Below are 25,039 nucleotides of genomic sequence, written 5' to 3'. Positions count from 1 at the left end.
AGTGACAAAAACGGTTGATGAAGGAAGGGCCGTGGATGTCGTTTATATGGATTTCAGTAAGGCATTTGACAAAGTCCCACATGGCAGGTTGGTTAAGAAGGTTAAGGCTCATGGGATACAAGGGGAAGTGGCTAGATGGGTGGAGAACTGGCTTGGCCATAGGAGACAGAGGGTAGTGGTCGAAGGGTCTTTTTCCGGCTGGAGGTCTGTGACCAGTGGTGTTCCGCAGGGCTCTGTACTGGGACCTCTGCTATTTGTGATATATATAAATGATTTGGAAGAAGGTGTAACTGGTGTCATCAGCAAGTTTGCGGATGACACGAAGATGGCTGGGATTGCGGATAGCGAAGAGCATTGTCGGGCAATACAGCAGGATATAGATAGGCTGGAAAATTGGGCGGAGAGGTGGCAGATGGAGTTTAATCCGGATAAATGCGAAGTGATGCATTTTGGAAGAAATAATGTAGGGAGGAGTTATACAATAAATGGCAGAGTCATCAGGAGTATAGAAACACAGAGGGACCTAGGTGTGCAAGTCCACAAATCCTTGAAGGTGGCAACACAGGTGGAGAAGGTGGTGAAGAAGGCATATGGTATGCTTGCCTTTATAGGACGGGGTATAGAGTATAAAAGCTGGAGTCTGATGATGCAGCTGTATAGAACGCTGGTTAGGCCACATTTGGAGTACTGCGTCCAGTTCTGGTCGCCGCACTACCAGAAGGACGTGGAGGCATTGGAGAGAGTGTAGAGAAGGTTTACCAGGATGTTGCCTGGTATGGAGGGTCTTAGCTATGAGGAGAGATTGGGTAGACTGGGGTTGTTCTCCTTGGAAAGACGGAGAATGAGGGGAGATCTAATAGAGGTATACAAGATTATGAAGGGTATAGATAGGGTGAACAGTGGGAAGCTTTTTCCCAGGTCGGAGGTGACGATCACGAGGGGTCACGGGCTCAAGCTGAGAGGGACGAAGTATAACTCAGACATCAGAGGGACGTTTTTTACACAGAGGGTGGTGGGGGCCTGGAATGCGCTGCCAAGTAGGGTGGTGGAGGCAGGCACGTTGACATCGTTTAAGACTTACCTGGATAGTCACATGAGCAGCCTGGGAATGGAGGGATACAAACGATTGGTCTAGTTGGACCAAGGAGCGGCACAGGCTTGGAGGGCCGAAGGGCCTGTTTCCTGTGCTGTATTGTTCTTTGTTCTTTGTTGGTGATCTGGACACCGAAAAACCTGAAGCTCTCGACCATTTCCACTTCACCACCATTGATGAAGACAGGGGCATGTCCTCTTTGATGCCTCGGAAAAGCAGCCAGCATAATTAAGAACCCCATTCACCCCGGACATACTCTCTTCCACCTTCTTTCGTCAGGAAAAAATACAAAAGTCTGAGAACACGTACCAACCAACTCAAGAATAACTTCTACCCTGCTGCCATCAGATTTTTAAATGGACTGATTTCACGTTTAGTTGATCTTTCTCTACACCCTAATTATGACCGTAACACTACATTCTGCACTCTCTCCTCTATGAACGGCATCCTTTGTATAGCGCCCAAGAAACAATACTTTTCACTATACTAATATATGTGACAATAAATCTAATCAGTGTGGTTGGCCCTTCAAATGCCCTCCGAAATCGCTTAGCAAACTATGTAGTTGTATCAAACTGTCAACACAGTCTAATGTGGTGGAATACTCACTTGCCTGAAGCTTGACACCATTCAGGACAAAGGATTCCGCTTGATTGGCACCCTATTAAACATTCACTCCTTCAGCCATCAATGTGCAGTGGTAATTGTGTGTACCACCTACAAGATGCACTGCAGCAACTCACCAAGGCTCCTTCAATGGCAACTTATAAACCCATGACCTCTAACACCAAGATGGGCAGCAGACACAAGGGAACTCCACTACCTGCAAGTTCCCCTCTGAGCCTCATACCATCCTGACTTGGAACTATATTGCCATTCTTTCTTTGTCGCTGGGTCAAAATCCTGGAACTCCTTATGTACAGCACTGTGGGTGTATCTACTCAGTAAGGAGTCTAACAACAACAGGTTTATTTGGTAGCAAACGCCGCACGGCATTTCCACACGGTGTATCTACACCACAGGGACTGGTTGAAGATAGTGGCTCACAACCAGTTTCATGATGGCAATTAGGGATGGGCAATGAATGCTTGTCTAGCCAGTGACGCCCACATCCTATCCTATAATTTAAAAAAATCTACAGTTCTGTTATCTGCTGTTGCAGATAGGTTGTTAGTAATCAAGATTCTCAGTTAATCTTTGTTGTAACATATCCCATTAGTTATTTGCTGTCCTTGCTGCCTGACATTTTGATTATTAATAGAATTGGCATATTTATGCTCTGCATTTCATAACTTTATCAGGTCTTCAATAGTGTATTAACTTATTAATTTTGAGTTTGTTACCAGGTTCATGCTCTAGTTGGTGTATCTTTGATCTTTCAACTGTCAAAACTCAAGAACGCAGCTATGTTGCTCTGAGAATGGTTTGGGACGTGGTGAAGTGTAAAATTATGTGGGTGGCAGAGTTGGCATGTCTCTGCTGGCAGCAGTAACGAGGTTGTTTTTGGGCCAATTGAGAACCATAGGTGACCAATTTAGGGCCTCTTCCTACCGTCACTGGATTATAAGCACATCGCCACCTGGTAAACCTGGTGGCCTTGCAGGACCAGGGGTTGGAATTTGAGTCGATGGTCTCTCCTGTTTGGACACCCTGTGGCTCATGGAAGGTCGTGTTCCCCCTCCCACCCCCAGCGATGAGGAATGCCCTGCTGGAAATTAGCATGATTGTCTCTCATTCCCTCCCACTCCTTGGCCAGGGCCTCCAAAATGGTCCTGGCAAGCCGATCCCACCAAACTGCACTCGGCCCTCTTTGATAACACCTGAACAGGGCCTGCTGCAGTCCCAGCAGCAGTCACCATTCCTGGTGTCCTTCAGCTGGTGCTCTAGTTAGCCAGCAGTTTTGGAAGCAGGATATTTTGCCTCTGAGGGGTGGAAACCACTTCAGCAGGCATTTTATTGCCTGAAGAATATAAAATTGAGTTGTGGCTTCCAGGGCTGGCAGAGGCTAGCTTACCCCACTTGTGGGCTGGGCACCACTGCCTCCACATAAAATCTTGACCTAAATTTCCCCATAGGATGCAATGTTGGATGTTCCCCCAAACTGCAGTCTAGTAGAAATCTCAAATCATGAAAACTTGGCCTCTTATAATAACTCTTAAGTTGCATTATGTTGCAATAATTTTTTTTAAAAACTTAACTCCTGTTGAATGGCTAAAAAAACTAATTTTATAGTTGTAGAATGTCAAATTTCTACACTGATCACGTTTTAACTTTTTTGAATTTGATAATTCATCTAACTTAAACACATGCATTTACCTCAATCATTTATTTCGCGCTCTACAAAATTTTTTATTAAACTTTTAAAAAGTTCAGTGCATCTTTCTTCCTGGTTTGCTGTCTGTGAGATTTCTTCATTGTGTTTGACTGTTTGCCCCACTTGATAACATTGCTGCTGCTGAATACTGGAGATCTGGCACCAGATTCAAACTGACCTTGTGAAAGACCATGTCACAAATTGCTAGATCTTTGTGAGTAGTGTTCTTCGAGGTCAGCAGTGAGCACTAATACTTCGCTGCTGATGGCAAAACCCAGGCCATAGTTCCAGAAGGATTGGATTTGGATCAGACTTCAGATGCAGGTGACTGTAGGTACAAGTGACTAACCCTGATTTCATGTAACCATGGATGCCAGTGTTGTTGAGATTCTTGACACAATCACCAAACACCCCAAAAGGGTGCAGTCATCTGGAACTCAACATTCTGATCTGGGATGGAGTTAGTTAATGGATGATGGCTGCTTCATGTGAATAGATTTTTGAAATTGCATAAATGATTGTGTATTTTGCAGCATAAGATGGTTATGGCTACAAATCATTTTTTTAAAACTGCGCCATAATTTTTTTTCAGTATAGATTGCAGCTTTATCTGGTGGCAATTATGCAGAAATTTCAATGTCATGTTTTGATATCTGGTATGATTAAATAAATAAATTCCACGTACAACTTGTTCAGACTAAAGATTTTATTAGTATCAATTTTAATTGTTAACTTCTCTGAGGAAGCATTTAGATGCTTTTAAACTTTAACACATCTGTACAAACAGCTATCATTTGGAACGCATAGGTGCATTTAAAGTAGCATTTAATTTAAGGCAATTTAAATTGGCCTGTTACAAAGATGAGATTTCTTTTTTGTTTTAAGCTGACAGAACAAGAAGTAGAGACCATCTTGGACAAGGCCATGGTTCTCTTCCGATTTATGCAGGAGAAGGATGTATTTGAACGCTACTACAAACAACATCTGGCCAGAAGGCTTCTTACTAACAAAAGTGTATCTGATGACTCGGAGAAAAATATGATTTCGAAACTTAAGGTGAAAATGTGAATCTTAAGTTACAGTATTAAACAATTTCTAGTCATACTTGCATTAATATTGGTGAACTAGCTAGCTTAGTACAGTAATCTTCCACTTCCTAAGTATAATTGTAAACTCAAAGTTTATTTATGTACTGTATTTAGAGGAAATGGTATAAAGGAGATATAAGATGCCGCTTAAATAATTAGTGAATTCTAATTACATTATACAAGATAATAAGGTCCTTAAGTTTTAAAGTATTATTTTCACTAGAGGATTCACTAATATGCCACATTATTTAAGTTTTCACTCAAGTTAATTTAAAAATTTTATAGCTCATTTACTTATCGTTTGAGTGAGTACTGTAGTGAAAAATTTAGCTTGCAAGACAGCGACAAAACGTTGGGGCAGAAGTAGAGTAAAACTTGAAACTTAATCACTTGTTCTGGTAAAAACAGTTATGCAAATCTGCTTAATAGCTGTAAGGAAATTGTGAGATCATTGTTTCAGTTCCACATCTTTTTATGTTGAGTTAACAGAAGATAAATTTCTGTTGCTATAGTGGAAAGCAGTGTTGGCCTTCTGTGAGCCATAAATACAGTTTTATTGTTTGGACAATCAAAAACATATTTGTGTACAATCAATTTACCTCCAGTTACTGCTAACTTAAGCACTACCTAGTTCAGCACATCCAGCTTACTATGAAGCTATGCTCTGTTGTACAGGCTTGACCTGATTTTAAAATTACGCATTATTTAAACTGCTTTATGGTAAAACATAAATGCCCATAATAATAATGTTCAGAAGGAGCAGCATATGTCAGAGTTGCTATTTGTGGCAATTCCACAGTACATAATTGAATTAACATTATTCAGTTAAACAATATTTTCCGAATATGAATAAGCTAACTATTTTTATTGTTCAAAATATTGAGATTTTTATTTCAAGCAACTTTATTTAAAATCACAATCTGGCATTTTATCTTCAATAAGACCTCTTTTCTATCATTTTAGGAAGTAAATGGAAAGTATAATTTTGTCGCAACGTTTGTTTTAGTTTCTATTTAATCCTTTTGAATTTGGAGATCAGGATATGCAAAATGTACATATTATTCAATAAGCAAACCTCTTTCTCTTTCTGAAGCAACATTTTTGGGACTTGGGTTATTGCATGCCAATTTAGTTTATGGCCAATTTCTTGAATTGTTGCATTAAATGATTATTTTCCTTCAGACGGAGTGTGGTTGCCAGTTCACATCTAAACTGGAAGGAATGTTCAGGGACATGAGTATCTCAAATACAACAATGGATGAGTTCCGGCAGCACCTACAAACTACTGGGGTGAGAGGATGTTTCAGTAAAGTGTTTAGTATAGTTCTGGGTATGGGCAATGCCATATGATTTGAAAACCAAAGTTTCTAATTTGACATATTAGACTATTATCTATTGACTGTTGAATGTTTCTATTTTGTAGACTACGGTTGATAAAGATTGTATAATTAGAAGAATAGATTATCTGTATTCAACAAGTTTTGACCTTTCCTTCTCACCAGCAAAACACAATCACCAATAAATTACTTTTGCCTCAAAGTGTTAAGCATAGGGCCACCAAAAACTTTGTTTTGTAATGGTCTATGTGATCTTTAAGATTTATACTAACTAAATCTATTATTTTAAAAACGATAAACTAAATTTTAGTGTATAATGAACAATGGCCCAGAAATTATGATTTTATTAATGGCAAAGCTACCAACGTTCAGTCATTACAACTGTGAAACTGATAGCAACTACAGTGACCCACATATGTGCAGTTAAATGCGAAATTCAGAAGTTGGTGTTAGCGATTCCCTGCTCTTCCACTGGGATGCACTGTTGAAGAAATAGTCTTTGGAAATCACTTTAACTGACGTGAACTTTCCCGTTGTGCTATAGTATTGCTGTTTTAAAAAAGTTACACCGTGTTGAATGAGAGGTAATTGGGTTTTTAATAGTGTGCTAAATTTATAAATATTGCTGAACAATTCTGGCTGTAAAACTAATTTTATATTTGTGGAATATCAAACTTCTACATGACTAAATTCCATAAGTTTTTAATTTTCTTAAGTTTATGAAATTCCAACTTCTGTACAGAGGAACATGGTATGTCCTAATTTTTATTTCACTCAGTGTAAAATGTGTAAGAAATGAATGATAATCAGTACACTTGACTTTTGGGTTTGCCATCTGAAAATTCTTCATTGTGATTGACTGCTTAGTTTGCCTAATGATAAAACTGCTGTTGGAGACATGGAGATTTGGTGGCAGAATCAAACTAATGTCAGGAGAGGTGAAATCAAGACCATAAAGATCACAGGATCTTAGTGGGCAGTCTTCTTTAAGGTCTGTAGGAAATATGGTTGGTTCACCGCTAATCACAAAATCTAGACCATTACATTCTGCCTAGTGCATGCCTATTGTAATTTGTAATAAAGGTGAACTGTGCTTTCTTTTTTTCTCAGGTCTCTCTAGGTGGTGTTGACTTGACAGTAAGAGTTCTGACTACAGGTTATTGGCCTACTCAGTCTGCTACACCAAAATGTAACATCCCCCCAGCACCACGACATGCCTTTGAAGTCTTTAGAAGGTAAAGTTTCATAATAAAACAATTTTGTTTTAAGAACATTTGACAATTTATTTGGTCATAAAATCAAAATTCAAAGCTGGATTAATCAAAATTTTCTCTTGTGGGGGAAGAAAATAATTCTTTTCTTTTAAAGTTTGATATTCGAGTAGTTTGGCTGCAGGACTAAATGCATTGTATGTGAAAAGTTTTATTTTAATTTTCACTCATGCACAATCACTTTTTGAAAAAAAAAGTCTAAAAACCTAGCTAAGTTGACCAACCTGAAAGCATCTTAATGTGTCTGCTATATTAAATGCAGAATTGAGACACTTGTATTAACTATTTGTAACAAAGAATTTGAATCTGATTGATTTTGTGTCACTTTATAAAACCTGTTAACTTTTAATTCTACAAAATATCTCACGAGCCATTTTTACTGCAGGACAGTTTAGTGGTATTGATATTTACCATAACAGTGGGGATAACGAGATGGAAAATGTCCCAGCAGCTAGCTTTGAATTTTCTCAAGAGTTGAATCTGTGTAAATTGGTCCTTCAGAAATCCAAGGATATCCTCTCCAATCCAACTAATCTGTTTCGGAGCCTGAGTAACTGTTTAATCCTTTTCCTCCATAAGTCTGCTTAATCGACATTCTAATCTGCCTTTCATCTTTAACTGAATTTATTTGTGGCAGCAGAAGTCAACAACCCCAGGCATAAAACAAGATGCTTGAAATTAATTATATAGAAAGTAAATTGCAAGCAGGTTGTTAATTCCATTCTTTTTTCTATATCCACCACAAAAGCAGTAGTTCTAATCTTGTGTCCCTTTATCCTCCTAGCTTCAATCTGGTTTGTAGCTTCCAGAGTTAGCTCTGAATCCCTTTTTAAAAAAAATATGCAGTGCTTAAAGTTACATTTGTGAGCTTTATATATATATGTATATTCTCAAGCTCTGTAATATGGAATTGCTCAATTGGTTTAGTTGTTTCAATTTGAATTGCATCCTCACCAGTTTTGCTTTGAATAGAGAGTGACTTTGCTTTCTTCACCTCCACTAACATGCAGGTTGAAATCATCTCTCGTTCTTCACCGAGTTCTTTATGCTCAACTGGACCAAGTACTCCATCTGTTATCCAAGCCAATGTTTTATATGGAGTGAATAAATTATAATTTCAAACTTATTGATTGGATCTGCATCTATAATACAACCATTTTTGGCATCCACAAATTATTGTATTATAGATGCTAATGCATTTAATGTTAGTTGCTGAATGACAGTTGTCCTGATAATTGGTTCAGTTTTTCATGTGGAATCATTAAGCTACACAACGTTACTCTGCCGATTTACTTCATTTAAGGTGTTTGTATATTCTGAACTCTTGAATGCAGTACACCCAGCCAATATCAAAATATACAAGATTTGGAAGGAACTCAACAAAGTACATACTGAAGTGGGTTTTCCATGGCTGGGGATCTAGAACATTGGGGCTCGGTTTACAGTTTATTTATTAGTGTCACAAGTAGGCTTACATTAACACTGCGATGAAGTTACTGTGAAAATTCCCGAGTCATCACAGTCCGGCACCTATCTGGGTACATTGAGGGTGAATTTAGCAAGGCCAATGCATCTAACCAGCACGTCTTTTGGACTTGTGGGAGGAAACCCACGCAGACACAGGGAGAACCTGTAAACTGCACACAGACAGGGATCCAAGCTGGGAATCGAACCCGGGTCCCTGGCGCTGTGAGGCAGCAATGCTAACCACCAGGGCCTGATTATTTAGGACTGAGATGATCAGGTTCCTTTCCGGAAAGGGTTGTGAATCCTTTGAGTTGTGCATCCCAAAAGATTCTGGATGCTCCATCATTGAGTATATTTAAGGCTGAAATACAGATTTTGGGGCCCCTCTGAATCAAGTGATATGGGAGTACGTGGGTAGGTGGTTATGATGTGGAGATGCCGGCATTGGACTGGGGTAAACACAGTAAGAAGTCTCTCAACATCAGGTTAAAGTCCAACAGGTTTATTTGGTAGCAAAAGCCACTAGCTTTCGGAGCGCTCGCTGCTCCTTCGTCAGGTGAGTGGGATTTCAGTTCACAAACAGGGCATGTAAAGACAAAATGAGTTTGCTACCAAATAAACCTGTTGGACTTTAACCTGGTGTTGTGAGACTTCTTACTAGGTGGTTATGGCCAGTGATCCACCATGATCATGTTAAAAGGTGGAATAGGTTTAAAGGGCCATATAGTGTACTCCTTCCATTGCTTATGTTCTTAACACTGGTTTCTATGACTTTGAACTTCAGCAAGAAACAAATTATTTCAACTTACTTCCTTCAATGGCAATACTTACAAATTTGACCCTGTAACATGCAAACTGACCACGTTTTAGAATCTATTATATTAGTAATGTACTGTCCTGCATTGTTCTGAATGCAAACTGAACGGTAAGCTCAGATTTACTATATTGGGTGCTGTTTCTTTGACTTTCTCTTGCCCATTTAATTTTCCATGAACTTTTCCACAGCAAGTGCTGCCAGAGGGTAATTGAAAAAATGTTTCCATCTCCAGCAACAATTAAGATAATAAAATCCCCTTGCAGTTCTGCACAGAGGTTTAGTATGACCCCCATGCTCCTCTCCAGAATGTTTTGTTTCACCTCAAAAGAGTGGAGACATTTTAAAACATTACTGGTTTCTAAAGTCACACATTAATAACACTGTGGCCAACATCAACCAAGAATAGATAAATTCTTAGTGACCACTTCTGGAGCTTAAATCATACTGAAATATAGTTACATGCTATTGTCTTTATGCCTTGCATTTTGATTTGGAGGCTTATAGAAATGCTGACTTTTGTTTTCATTGCAGATTCTATTTGGCAAAGCACAGTGGTCGACAGCTCACACTCCAACATCATATGGGTTCAGCAGATCTAAATGCCACTTTCTATGGACCTGTGAAAAAGGCAAGTGCCTTCACAGTCACTAATGAAAAAAAATTCAACATCTACCAACTGTTTACAAATTGGTTATTGGCAGGAAGGTGAAGAAAGAAAATGAAATCATTTTTAAAATAAGGGAGTAAAGGGAATCATTGTCATCCTGATAGTAATCTTGATTCTGTGTCTGGTGCTATGCAAAGAAAGTTATGCATACTTTTCATGGCATTTGTTTAGCTGCTAAGATGAAATGTCAAAGACTTCAAAGATGATGCTGTGGTCTATAAATCAAATTTAAAATGTATTAATGTAACCTGCAGCATAAATTTACACATGTTTCATTGCAAGTTAAGTTTGATGGAAAATGGAAGTGACAATTCAAGCTTTACCTAGAACTTGACCTTTAAATATGCTTCTTTTCAGCATCTGGAGCTTAATCATTTGGTTAATTTTGTTTATGTTGAGTTGTAACAACTAATTGTACAGGGAATCATGTTTTCAATAGAAATAGTTTTAATAGACATTCTGTCATTAATTTGGTGTTAAATATTCTGGTTAAATGCATAAGCATATTCTGGTGATTGTGTCACTAGCCCATTTTGGACAATAGTATTAATGCATTTTAAAACAGAAGTAATCAGAATTAATCGCAGCCTGCCTGAGATATCCAAGTGACATCATACCATAAGGCAATCAATCATCATGCTTCTGGGCAAAATCTTGAAGTGCTGGCTCTGCTACAATCGAGCAATCCTTGTAGACAATGCTAAATTCTTGAGTACATAGTGCTATGATTCTTGACCAGATCCAGGGTTGCTTGGGGGTCAAGTTAGGGACCAGTAACTTTTTCGTTAAATTAGAAAATGTTTGAAATTCAAGGCTACTAAGTGAATAAAGCCACAAGATTCCATAGGTTTGGAATAAATAAAAATAAACTTTATAAGTTCGGAAAGATAAAACGATCTACAATATCTATCTTATACTCTTACATTCAGGGTAAGTATGAGGAACATGTGAATCAACAAGTGTGGTCAAACACACTATACTACACAAAAAATGATGGATGTGACGAAAACAGATTCCATGGACTTCTGAACAACTCATCCAGGCGTTTGTCACATTGTGAGCCAACCAATCTCACTGAAACTTTATTCTTCACATTTCTTCAAGAAATCTTCACATTTGAAATTCTCACCTTGGAATTCTCTCAAACGTTGCTCCAACTCAGATGGCTTCAAAAATGATCCATCTCACAGTGTTCCATTTTCGCAGGGCTTCATTCTTGCCTTCCAAGGTTTCTTCCCCTGGATTTCTGAGTACATTAAGCTTCACCTTCCAAGCACAATCTCAAATCTTTGGCAGTGCCATGCAGAACACCACTACTCCAAAAGGGTACCTTTGCCCCTGTGGCCCACAATAGAGTCACGAACTTTGGCTGCCTTTTCAGATCTTTAAGGCCTCTCTCACGCCCACTTCATTTAAAGTTTGCTCCCTACAGCACATCAATTCACAGCCTACTTCTCTGCTCTTTTCTTTCAATTAATAGGAACTATTTCTGTAATGTCTTTTATCCCTTACCTGGGACTTCCTTTTCAGATGTCTCCTGATCTCTCCCTGTCCTCCTCTTGTGCTCCTGATCCTAGGGCACCTACTTGGTAATGGGACTCTGTAACAGGTCAACTGACCTGGGGTTTCGTGCCATTCTTCTTTCTGTCTGGTGCACAGGGCTGGTCCTTGATCTGAAGAGCATGAAATAACTGAACTGTACATGTGCAGCTGGTTCCCGACCAGCGCATGCATGAAATGCCCGAGGTTCCTCAGGAATCAGAGTCCCCGACCTCCAAATGTCAAACTAAGGTAAGTATAGGTTCCATCACAATAGATCAACAACAAAGTTGGTGGCATTCAGCAATCCAGCTTCTTCTGCGAAGATGATGGCGGAGTTAAAACTTCAGATTTAGTGACTCTTCAAAGTTATGACAAAGGTTCTAATTGGTGAATGTTAACCCTTTCTCCACAGATTCTGTGTGACCGATTGAATGCTTCCAGCATTTTCTGTTTTTATATTCTGAGTTTTGGTCTCTGCAGTATTGTTCAACAGAAAAGTTATTGAGTTTAAAACAATATTTAAGCTATCCAAGCTTAGTTTATTAGTCACAAGTAGTCATTACATTAACACTGCAGTTTACTGTGAAAATCCCCTAGTCGCCACACTCTGGCGCCTGTTTGGGTACACTGAGGGAGAATTTAGCATTGCCAATTCACCTAATCTGCACATCTTTGGACTGTGGGAGGAAACCGGAGTTCCCGGAGGAAACCCACGCAGACAGAGGGAGAATGTGCAACCTCCACACAGTTAGTGACCCAGCTGGGAATTGAACCCAGATCCCTGGTGCTGTGAGGCAGCAGTGCTAACCACTGTGCCATCGTGCCGCCCAACTGAAAATACAGCTGAGATGTAATTGTGTCTTTTTCTCCTTTGTGAAAGGATTAAACCTGTCCTTTGGTATTTATATATTTAAAAAGCCAGGCAAACCCTGACCTTTGAGAGGACAAAACAATTGAGAACAGTTTTTAGTTTACTATAGAGTTTGATTAAAATTTGAGTTTATAAATGTGCTGATGAATGTTTTTTTTTAAAAGCAGTAGCAATCAGTGGATGATGCATTGAGTAATGTACTGCTAACTGACCATCTTGAGTGGATGGTAGGGAGAAATTATATTCTCGATAGTCTGTAGAAGTTTAGGTTTGATTAACTACAATTTAGGAGTCCACCAGAATGTCAGTCGCAACGTAGTGCCTGGCTTTTGTTTAAAGAAAATGTTTTAAATGTCAACTCCTCCTCCCTGATGTGAAACCATTTGTAGTACAGTTTTGCAGGTTTGTTAGCATTAAAAGCATAGTTTTACCTAATTTTCTCTTATAACTATGCATTCACTGAGTCCATTGATTTTAATCCCAGAAAGTTTAGCCAAAATTATGGCATTTTTAAGTTGGCAAACTTGTGTTCATATGATTACACTATCTTAGAACAACTGTGTCACATGCTTAATGTTTCAAAAATAATTGTATCTGCGTGGGTTGAATGTTCATTATACATGATACATTTGTGTCATAACAGGAAGATGGTTCTGAAGTTGGAGTAGGTGGAGCACAAGTAACTGGCTCGAACACCAGAAAGCACATATTGCAAGTATCTACTTTCCAGATGACCATATTAATGCTGTTCAACAACAGAGAGAAATATACATTTGAGGTGAGAATAGAGTATGACAAAAATGTGATGCATGACTGTCATATTAGGAAATAGAAATTCTTGCTGATGTGGCTCCACAAGATGAGCTCCTACAGGTGTAATGTTGCATGCCATTTTTAATTGCAAGACAATTGTATGTAAAGAGGTAATGACTGTTCAAATGCTGCTGTGAGACAGATAATTGCTATTTTGTTGTTAAATGCACTTCAGAATAGATTGATCTATGTGTGAATGTTTATCAACAGAAAGGTCTTTGCAGTGCGGGTAAGTGAAATAATCTAAGTCACTTAATAGGATCCAGAGTGATGTGATTTGATTTATTATTGTCACATGTATTATTAGTATGCAGTGAGAAGTATTGTTTCTTGCGCGCTATAAAGACAAAGCATACCGTACATAGAGAGGGAAAGGAGAGAGTGCAGAATGTAGTGTTACAGTCATGGCTGGGGTGTAGAGAAAATTCAACTTCATGTGAGGTATGTCCATTCAAAAGTCTGATGGCAGCAGGGGAGAAGCTGCTTTTGAGTCGGTTGGTACATGACCTCAAATTTTTGTTCCCGACGAAAGAATGTGGAAGACAGTATATCTGGGGTGCGTGGGTCCTTGATTACACTGGCTGCTTTTCCGAGGTAGTGGAATGGATTATATCAATTATATCAGTGGAGTGGATGCAGAGGCTGGTTGACTTCAAAATGAGCTTATAGCTCAGACTTTTGAGTAGAAGATTTAAATTGAGTGATTTATAACTTGCATTGCAACTTAGGTTAATAGCAGTATACATATTTAAAGAAATAAAAACAAAGTCTTTAGGTCAGGCAGCATTTTTGGAGAGCAAGAAAAGGGGTGAACATTAGAACTGAAACAAGTTGGAGATGTAACAAGCTTTAAAGAAATGAAGTAAAGAGGAGGGAACAAAAGGGAAAGTTTGGTGATGGGATGCAAGACAGAAGAGATTAATTGACAAGAAGGATGATGATTCAAGGCAGGTGGTAATGGAACGAGTAAAGAAACAAGAAATGGGCCTAGAGGTGGTATAAAGTGTTTACACCTTACTTTTTCTAATTCTGATGAAAGACCAGCAACCTGAAATGTTAACAGATTTTCTGTGATTTCAGATTTTCAGCAGCTACAATATTTTGCTTTTGTTTTTACTTATAATGATGTTTGCAAGTTTTCCAACTTTGTGTTTATAAGAGGGATGGTGTGACCATGTTTCTACTTTGTTAATGCATGAGCTGCAAAGCAAACAACATCAAAGATGGTATGTTATCCTAGGATATTTGTGAAAGAGCAGTAGCCTGTCTCTTCGTTGCAACATTTTCTATTCTATATTTGTGCGTTCTCTGTCAAGTGCTTTTAAGCTTTACAATGATGTGGACCAAGTCAAAATTAGAATTGTTCCTCTTAAATACTTTGGATGTTTTTCCTAAAAGCCCTGTTACTTGGCTAATGTTTAACAAAATAGTGCATACAGAAATGTGGTATACTTGTAAATATAATCTTTTTAAAGCGCTGTAATTTATTTGCAGGAAATTCAGCAAGAGACAGATATTCCTGAACGAGAATTGATCAGAGCTCTTCAGTCATTAGCATGTGGCAAACCAACACAACGAGTCCTTAGCAAAGAGCCCAAGTCAAAAGAAATTGAGCCTGGTCATGTTTTTATAGTGAATGATCAGTTCACATCAAAGTTGCACAGAGTCAAGATTCAAACAGGTTTGTTTGTTTCAAAAATCAATTAAACTGAAGTGAGTATTTTTTGCTTGGATAGGAATAACTGCTCACGTGAAAATATTTGGCCAGTTAAGTTAAGAGTGGATAAATTATTAACATTCATTTCTGGAAAATGAATAATGAGCAAGTTTTTGCCAAGGAGCCTATATCCCCACTTGAATAAGATTTAAATCTTTAAGTCTGAGAAGGTGTCCTATAGTCATATTGCAGGGATGCAATCTGGGAATAGTGTCCTGCAGTCAGCATTGCAGTGATACAATCTGGAACAGTGTCAACAATCAGTTCTAGTTGAAAAAAATTAACTGAGAAGCACCAGAGGTAAGTAAAAGTCAGAGCCTACATATGTGATAAGTAATTATAATAAGTAATACAAAGATAAGTAGGCCGAAGTAGAATTAGACAAGGAGACTAAGTTAAGGTAAGAGGAGTATCTTTTAAGACTAAGTAATTTGAAAAGTTAGCAAGTTGGACAGCTAATATTTCAGGAAGGGCGGTAGGAATAAACCAGGGAATTATAGACCAGAGAGTCTCATATCAGTGCCAGGGACGCCATGAGAGAAAATTCTGAAGAAAATTAATCTCCACGTGGAGGGGCAAGGTTTTATCAAGATGGTCAGCATGGCTTTGTCAGGGGGAAGTCATGCTTAACAAATTTGATTGAATTTTTCAGGAGTTGATCGGGTGTGTAGATGAGGGTAGTGCCGTTGGTGTAGTTTATATGGGTTTCAGTAAAGTCTTTGATAAGTTCCCACATGGGAGATTGATAAAAAAGGTAAAAGCGCATGGCATCCAGGGTAACTTGGCAAGTTGGGTCCAAAACTGGCTCTGTGGTGGGACACTGATAGCCAAATTCTGCACACATGAGGATGGCCTCAACCAGGATCTTGGATTCATGTCACACTATCTGTAACCCCCACGACTTGCCTGCGCTTGCTAAATCTCACTAACTGTCCTGGCTGGAGATAATACACATCTCTTTAACCTGTGCTTAACCCTCTCTCCACTCACATTGTCTGTACCTTTAAGACTTGATTAGCTCGCATTCCAACCATTATTTTGTAAATTGAGTTTGTGTCTTTATATGCCCTGTTTGTGAATAGAACTCCCACTTACCTGACGAAGGAGCAGCGCTCCGAAAGCTAGTGGCTTTTGCTACCAAATAAACCTGTTGGACTTTAACCTGGTGTTGTGAGACTTCTTACTTTGTGGTGGGAGACAGAGGATGGTGGTAGAAGGATTTTTTGTGACTGGAGGCCATGTCCAATGGTGAACCAGAGGGGTCAATGCTAGGTCCCTTATTGTTTGTGATATATATAAAAAATATAGATGAGAGTGTGGGGAAGATGTTAAGTCAGTTTGGGGATGACACAAAGATTGGCAGGTTAATAGCGAGGAAGAAGATCTTATGTTGCAGGAAAATACAGATGAGTCGGTCAAATGTACAGATCACCAGCAGTTGGAATTTAACCGTGAAAAGTGCGAGGTGATGTACTTTGGAAAGAGTAACAAGATAAGGGAGTACTCAACGAATGGCAGGACACTAGGAATCTCAGAGGGATCTTGGGATGCTTGTCCACAGATCCCTGAAGATGGCAGGACAGGTTAACTTGTCTTTATTAGCTGCGGCATAGATTATAAGAGCAGGAAGATTATGTTGGAACAGTACAAAACTTTGGATAGGCTACCGCTGAAGTACTGTGTGTAGTTCTGGTCATCTCACTATAGGAAGCATGTGATTGCGCTGGAGAGGATGCAGAGGAGATTCACCAAGACGTTGCCTGTTTGGAGCTTTTGAGCTATGAAGTGAGGCTGGATAAGTTCAGGTTGTTTTCTTTAGAACAGATAAGGGGAACCTGATTGCGGTGTGCAAGATTGAAGGGTATGGACAGGGTGGATAGGAAGCATCTGTTTCCAATGGCTGAAGGGTCAATAATGAGGGTATAATTTTAAGGTGAGGGACAGGAGGTTTAGAGGGGATTTGATGAAAAACATTTTCACCCAGAAGGTAGTGGGAGTCTGGAATGCAGTGCCTGGGAGGGTAGTAGAGGCAGGAAAAAGTACGTGAATGAGCATTTAAAATGTCATAACATTCAAGGATATGGGCCAAGTGCTGAAAGTGAGTTCAGTGTAGTTTTGTCGGTGCAGACTCGATGGGCCAACGGGCCTCCTCTGTGCTGTATGACTCTAAATCCCAGCTATCTGATGAGCTCGAAACCTGCTGTTTACCAACTGGTTATCACGTCAACACTTTTAACTTAAGTTTGCTATTAGATGTGGTTGTGGGTCTCTATGGATAACATCAAAACAAAAAACTGGAAACAGACTATAGATATATCAGCATTTATGCAGAGAAATGTTACCTTTCTAATTCGAGAAGTGAGTAGGCATATTAATATTTTGGAGAAGAGCCTGTATCTGAAAGGTAAATATATACGTTGTCTCCACAGATGCTTTGCCCATCTTTGTGTTTGCAACTTAGTTTTGAGATTTCCAGCATCTGAAGTATTTTGGAGTGATCCCCGGACTCGGTGAAAAACACCATATCAGAAATGCTAGATATTAAATGAGAACAATAATGTTGGAAAGAAGCTAAGGACTTTGTAGTACAAGTATTTTTTACTTTGTACCTCTTAAGTATCTCCAAAAGTAATGTGGGAAAAAGTTAATAATGCCTTAACAATGTTGAACATTGCTGTACATACTAAACAGAAAGAATTAGTAATTAATTGAGATGTTGAGTATAAGAAACATTCCAAGAACCCTCCCAAATAGACGTAAGAAAAAATAGATATTGAACAAAAAAGCGAGATTATCAGAAGTGACCAATAGCTTGATCTTAGTAATGAGGACAAAGCTACCGAAAACTCCTCCACCAATTGAAATGATGACAAAAATCAGAGATATAGAACTTGAAACTTCAAAGGGTGGGAAAAGTCATGGGGGGAAACTCTCAACAAGGATTTTAAACACAATGCTTTGGGCAACTGGAAACCAATGTAGTTCAGCAGTAGCGGGGTGATAAGTGAATGAGATGTGTGAAGCAAGATGTAAGCGGCAGAGATTCGAGCAGATTGAAATTTGCAGAGTGAAGATTGGGAGATAATGGTGGAGGCATGTGTGTAAGCATTTCGATGGCAGTAGAGCTGAAGTAAAGGCAGATGTTTGCAATGGTGTTTCAGTTGAAGTATCCAGCAAAATGGATATTAAGATGGGATTTCGAGCTCCAGACAATTTTTTAGGCATTGGATGCTAACATTTCTTCATTCAGTTGCCACGCATCAATAAAATATTAGTGTCACCCCACTGACAACTCACTCCTTTATAATTGCCCTGTAAAGTTTCTAATCCCATTGAGCTGCTGTCCCACTCTATTCCAAATCAAATGGTTTTCCCCCACCTCCCCTGTCATACATATAATGATTGTTTGTTGGATTTCAGAATTTTTTTGCACTGTACACTACTGAAATTTGATGGGGAAATAGTTCTAGTCATAGATTCAAACATCCTTTTGTGAAAACGTACACCCAAGTCCTGTTTTCTTTAGTTGATGCTTTCCATACCTCAATTGGATCACTGAAAAAACTTTGGTTCAGATAATTTTTCCCATATGTTTAACCATTGTTCAATTTCTCAAAGTGTAGAGTTTCTTTACTATTCTGATAAGCACAAGGGTGGACTTTCTGGGAAAACAGAAACCTAAATGTAAGGTAAATGCTCCAGCAAAGGCTCATTATGTAACTGGATCTGTTGCTGACTTGTGCATTCAAAAATATGGCATCAGGATCTGACATTAATTGAAAGCTCTCCACTCCTATGGAGCCTGAAGTGAATCTGGTTCTGACCAGTAATCATTCTCTGTAGGTCGCAATTAAATGTTGGGTAGTCTATCATAACTTTCATACTATAGATCAGAGTTGTGACTGGGTTGGAGGGCTGGACAGTCTAAAGTGTTGATTGATCCTTAGTATTGCTATTCTTTTTCTTCTTCCCATGCCCTTAAAATTGTGTACAGAAACAAACCTCTTGCAAGAGAACTCAGCAAATATATTTGTCTTGGTGCCCCATGTGTTTGATTGAAGTCTCCATCCTGATTCAGAAATTTGATTTTAAATTAATGTCTTGATTGTACTCCAAGACAATCTATGTAGCTTTGCTGAAGTAATCTGTTAACTAACAGGTATGTAGTTTAACAGTGAAATATTCACTTAGGTTGAATTACACAATGCTCTTTGACATATATCCTCACTGGGAAAGTCAGTATTCTTATGATTTGGTGAAATTTAAATCTTGCAACGCCGCTACTCAAAAAAACTCCTATTAATTTACTGTGTTGTATTCTATACTGTAGCTCTGCTTGAAATTATTAATTTCTTATTTCATCAAAGGAAAGTTAGGTTTACATGAAATTAAATGTCAGAAGTTTAGACATTGTGAGTTTGGTTCTTAAAAGGTTTAAATTGGTTATTGGATTGAATTTACAGTTGCTGCCAAACAAGGAGAGTCTGACCCAGAACGAAAAGAAACACGGCAGAAAGTTGATGATGATAGAAAGCATGAAATTGAAGCTGCCATTGTACGCATCATGAAATCGAGGAAGAAGATGCAGCATAATGTCCTGGTAGCAGAGGTAAAAAGTAGTTAATTTTTTTTGAAGTATGGGCAGGATTTTCTGGTCTCTTTTGTGGTGGGACCCGTTGCGAATGAGAACAGAAAATTTGGCATTCCAGCCAAAGCTCGATTTACTTTCAGCAGTGCTGGAAAATCACAGTCATGAAAGAAGGTGGAAAATTTTGGCCTACATGTGAAAAATGATAATCAAAACTGGTTGCTTCGTATATGGCTCATTTAGTAGATATTTCCTAATCTCAATGTCCAAGAATCAGATCCACATTTATAACATTGACCCTTAAATGTCATGCATTTGTTCTATTTATTCTTCTGTGGCATGTTCCCTGTCATGTTTTTCTACTGTGCTAGTATAGTCCCATTGATTTTACTTAGTTCTGCACTTTAACTTTGGACTGACTGGTACATGGGATTATCCACCTGCCCTTTCCCTCCCTAGCCTTCCCTTGCACACTGTTGCCCTCTTGCTGGTCCTTTTTGCGTTGCTAAATCACCGCAGCCTCCCCTGTGATGGTAAATTGTAGAATCCTCCTCCCCAGTGCTGCCACAGCCCATTGCAAAAGGTAGCCATGATGTGGAGAAGCTGGCTTTGGACTGGGGTGGGCACAGTAGGAAGTCTCACAACACTAGGTTAAAGTCCAACAGGTTTATTTGGTAGCACGAGCTTTCGGAGCACTGCCCCTTCATCAGGTGAATGAAGAGTTGGGTTCACAAACAGGGCACATATAGGGCAATTGAGTCTGTGTCTATGTATGCCCTGTTTGTGAACCCAACTCTTCACTCACCTGATGAAGGAATAGCGCTCCGAAAGCTCGTGCTACCAAATAAACCTGTTGGACTATAACCTGGCATTGTGAGACTTCTCACATTGCCAAAGGAACTCGGCTTCTGCCCCTTAAGCTCCACTTCCCTCATGCTTCCACTTCCCTCATGCTTCCACTTCCCTCATGCTTCCACTTCCCTCATGCTTCCACTTCCCCCTCACCCCTTTCCTGTGAATTGAGTCTTCCATTCCCAATCTGCATTTCTATCAAAGGCCAACATCTTCCTTTGCACTGTTTTTCAAATTGTATAAAGTTGCACGATCTACACTTAAGGGCTGTGAAATCCTAGAACCATTTCCTCAATGCTGCCAAACCCCAGGATCACTCTTAAATTACAGAAATTTTAAGAGTTTGAAGTTTATCGTAGTTCAGTTTAGAGACATCAGTAATGTTTTTCACCCTTTCCCATCCATAGGTGACCCAGCAGCTGAAGGCTCGCTTCTTACCAAGCCCAGTGGTTATTAAAAAAAGAATCGAGGGACTTATTGAGAGAGAATATTTGGCACGAACCCCTGAGGATCGCAAAGTATACACTTATGTAGCATAAGATGCATTCAACAGGTTTATCTGTTCTGGACTGTATAATCGCATGAATTGGGAGGTTCGTTTTAAAAATATTAAGAAGACCTTCTCCAAATAAATTGCAGTAAGTGTACTAGATTATTCAGATCAAGCCCTCATTCCCTGTGATAATTTTGAACAAAAATGGACCCAACTTCTGGTTGCTCACCGTTTTACCCATGTAGAGATCATCTTTAACAGTTCCTCGGGAAAATGTGAATGTGTTTTCATTTTGTTTTCAGTACTGTAAAAAAAATAAAATAAAATCTAGAAAACATGAAATACCATCAATAAAAATAAAATAATTGTTCAATTTCTTTTTCCCCGATTCTCAATGTTGATGTAATGGCATTTTTTTCTGAAGTGTTGGCACCTCTGTGCTTGTAAGGATTGGGTATATAGAGCTGGTTGAACTGCAGCTGCCTCACTTTTATTGCCCTGCTTTTGCGATATTCTGCTTGGATGAAGCCTTGACTGGAAACTCCAAGATAATATGCACATTTTTCAAATGCCAAGAATGTGCTGTTTGAACATGCTGTAATTTATCATTAATAAATGCAGGCGTTATTACAATAAAAATCTTTGGATAGGGCCCTGTAGAACTGCCCATTACATCGCTAATATTGTATTAAACAATTGTTTCTTATTTTGTCGAAGGCAAGTGCAGTCCATATCCAGTTACTTCTTAAGTTGATTAAGTTTTATTTCAGTGTGTATAAAATGTATAATATTTTTGCTGTTGTACTCTCTGCTAATAGTAGCTTGTACAGGGCATTGTTTTCATCACATTTCTTGTAGACAGAGGAATTCAAAATAAAAAAAAATTAGTAAACTAGAGAAAATCCACATTGTATGCAAGATGTATACAGTCGTAATATCTTTTGGGATTAATTTTCCTATCTTAGTATTCTGAAATGAAGCATTAAGGTAGAGGTGACATATGCATGAAATAGATTATTTTTTTTATGATGGGAGTCTTTAAAGAAAAACTCCTCTTTAGTTACAATTGTGGATAAGCTGAAAGCTTGCTTATAGTTTATCTTTTGGATATGTTTGTACCAAACTAAGCAAGGCTGCCTCAGAAAATTGAAAGACCGCCTCTTGACTGAGAGTGGAGTAGTCTTTTTCTTTTTGAAGAATTCCATATCTATTTAGGAAGTATGCTAAAGACTATTGAGACTTGTTTTCCCCATCACAGCATTGAAGGATACCCATCCATTTTTGTATGTGGCGTAGCCCATTTCACAGTCCTGTGTTTTAGAACTTTACCCAGGAAATTAATTTACATTATTCATTGGTAGAACGTTCTTGGTGATGCTCTGACTCAGTGAATTTTATACAGTAAGGCTCTTAATACATGCAAACAAAATCACCAAATACGTCTCCCAGGTACTGTGTTAAGAATTTGGGGTGCTACCTCAATCATCATATTCTCTGTACTGAGACTTCAGTATATCCACAATTAAATTGGAGTTACTCTCTTGAAGCCTTATCCATTGCTATAGTGGAGTGAGAATGGGTGCAAGTGATCCCTTCTGGGATTTTTAAAAAAAACTTTTGGAGACACTTAATATATGTATATCTACTATAATTTATGTTTAAAAGGTTAATCTTAATGGATTATTGATTTTTTTAAGTTATGAGGTTGTTATTACAGGTAAATGTCAGATTGTTTGCTGTACTGCTTTTTAAGGGCATATTACGATCAGTCCAGTTCAGCCAAGGTCTTTGTTATGATCCCACCCAATGGAATGCACATTAAAGATTCTACACAAAGTACAAAGTTGAATGTTTTGATGTAACTTCTAGGACAATACTGAAAGGAAATGAAGTCCATTTAAAATAAAAACACTGACTGCAGAAATTGTTTGTATAAACATCACCTATTTAGATGTGTCACCTTCTATTTTCTGTCGTTCATATTTGAATTAAGCTATTCTGTGAAGGTACATTATTTATTTTACATAAAATGTTCCTTTGTAGGTTTTTTCGTCTGTTGACTTGATTACTAAACCTGGAATTAGTCAATTTCTGTATTTATAAAACAGAAATGAATTTGGTTTAATGGAAGCTGGTTTAAATACAAGAAACTTTCTTCTTTGTTATCCCCACTTACTACATTTCTGGAAAGTCAAAAATTATCTTCATGCAGGCTATTGTCTTTGAAGGGCTGTTGCAATGGTTATATTTATTTGAAAGCATTGTTTTCTGCTCATAGTGTTGAAGGGTGAGGGTCTTAATATTTGAGAAAGAAGCAATCAAAACTCTTGAGAATTGGTTTTTCATGTGGATCTTCACGGTTTTGCTTAAAAACTCCATACTTAATAATATATATTCTCAAAATGTTTAATTTGACTCGCAAGTAATTTTTGAGAGACCCATGGAGAATCTTGATGTGAGCTTCAAATTTTCAAACATTTTGTTGAGCTCACTTGTGCTGTAAAGAACCAGGAAGAAGAAAGCTCCACATGTGAATGGAGATTTGTCATATGAAAGTTTATGTGGTTGGAATACATGCTTACTCATTTGAATTCAATTAGCTGATATTTCTTCTTCATTCTTGAGGTACTTGTATCATTGCAGGATTAGCATGTTTGCTGATCCCTAGCTACCCTAATAAATAAGAGTTGACAAGTTGTTTTCTTGAACTACTGCTATGGTTTTGATGCAGTTGAGTTCCAACCCAGGCCACTTCAAAGGGCAGTTAGGATCACATGTAGGCTAGATTGGGAAGAACAACATTTATTTTCTTCCTTTAAATGGCATTAGTGAAGCACTTTTTAATGCCAACCTGACAGCTTCATTATAGCTCTTTAATATCCAAATTATTTGAAACTAAAATCAAATTCTCAGATTGCCATTGTAGGGTTTGAACTCGCTGTCACTGGATTACTAATGAAAACTTTGTTCCTGGTCCAGCGACATAACCCAGGAAAGATCTTTCAACTGCAAATCTAGCCACCTTTCTATCTGTATATTTGCAACCATCCTTGTTCTGGACACTAGTATGTTTATTGCCCTGAATTAAGTTATCAAATGATGCCAGTAGCTGATAAAGGTCCAGCTTAAGTTGTGCCCAGATACACAACGGATCTTCAGGTCTCTGCACTAAACCTGAGCACTGAAAATCTTAATGTGTTGTTGTAAACTTTTTAAATAATATTTCAGCAAATCAAGACATTTTATACTGAATATTTCCAGGAAGATTGATCGATGGTAAGTAATTTGAAATAGCTCAATGTGCACATCCATTCAGTTGATCCAAACTAAAAGTTAAAATTAATAAAATAATATTTAAAATCCTATGATGGTTACACCCAAAACTTTGAGTTTTTCAAACAGGTGCAGGCTAAGAAATATTGCTTACGTTTCACTGCCGTGAGTTATGGTAAAACAAATAACATTTTCATCTGTGACAACCTATGGTCTCTGCAGTTGGGTCTCGATAGAAGTGCACACAAATCAAGTTAATTTAATAGCGATGTTAGAATTTCTATGTATTGTTTTAATTTATTCACATTTTGCTGCAGTTTTTATCTAAATAATTCTTACCAAGCTAGTCAGCTACTAAGTTGTATCTTACTGCATAGTGTAATAATTTCAGGAATGTACTGAGATTGCATTGCATCAAATGCAAATTGGATTATTTTGCCTTCTGTATATTTTCTGACATCCTTGTTCAGGGTAGTAATGTGTTGTACAAAGAATACGACATTATTCTAACCTAATGTTTTGAAATACATACTCATTCACTGCTCTAGACTTTGTTATCCATTCCACTGATGTGCCTGCATGAATAAATGGATGTTGTTTGTATGTCTTGAATTACATTTATTCAAGTATTTAAGTTGGACTCTTGTTAAAATTTTGAATAGTCCTTCTAATCAAAAAGTTATATTTCTAAGTTTCTAACTACCTGAGATTTATTTGTATGCCATATTTACATTAAGCTTAAGCAACTTACGCATGAATATACAATTTTGTTTGGATGCTGAACTGTTCAGTATCATTAAAAGGTAACCAAGCATGCCTGCTCTGTGCATGTCTAG

At 38.2% G+C, this 25,039-nt stretch overlaps 1 protein-coding gene across 2 annotated transcripts in view; it reads left to right on the top strand.

Moving 5' to 3' along the window:
- cul3b (cullin 3b) overlaps positions 1-24,751 on the top strand; it is a 92,575-nt gene extending 67,824 nt beyond the window's left edge. The window contains exons 9-16 of one of the 2 annotated variants that reach the window (XM_078208951.1): positions 4,293-4,463; positions 5,678-5,785; positions 6,943-7,067; positions 9,919-10,015; positions 13,111-13,245; positions 14,775-14,961; positions 19,461-19,606; positions 20,845-24,751. In XM_078208951.1, the coding sequence (XP_078065077.1) occupies positions 4,293-4,463; positions 5,678-5,785; positions 6,943-7,067; positions 9,919-10,015; positions 13,111-13,245; positions 14,775-14,961; positions 19,461-19,606; positions 20,845-20,976 (1,101 nt within the window). In that variant the 3' untranslated portion in view covers positions 20,977-24,751. Of the gene's footprint in view, positions 1-4,292; positions 4,464-5,677; positions 5,786-6,942; positions 7,068-9,918; positions 10,020-13,110; positions 13,246-14,774; positions 14,962-19,460; positions 19,607-20,844 lie in introns of both variants that reach the window. The other variant, XM_078208956.1, reaches the window with a different exon arrangement.
- The last annotated feature ends 288 nt before the right edge of the window (positions 24,752-25,039 follow it).

This window comes from Mustelus asterias, chromosome 3 (assembly GCF_964213995.1).
Source record: "Mustelus asterias chromosome 3, sMusAst1.hap1.1, whole genome shotgun sequence".
In the NCBI taxonomy this organism is placed as follows: Eukaryota; Metazoa; Chordata; class Chondrichthyes; order Carcharhiniformes; family Triakidae; genus Mustelus; species Mustelus asterias.
This window is presented reverse-complemented; position numbering and strand designations above follow the sequence as displayed.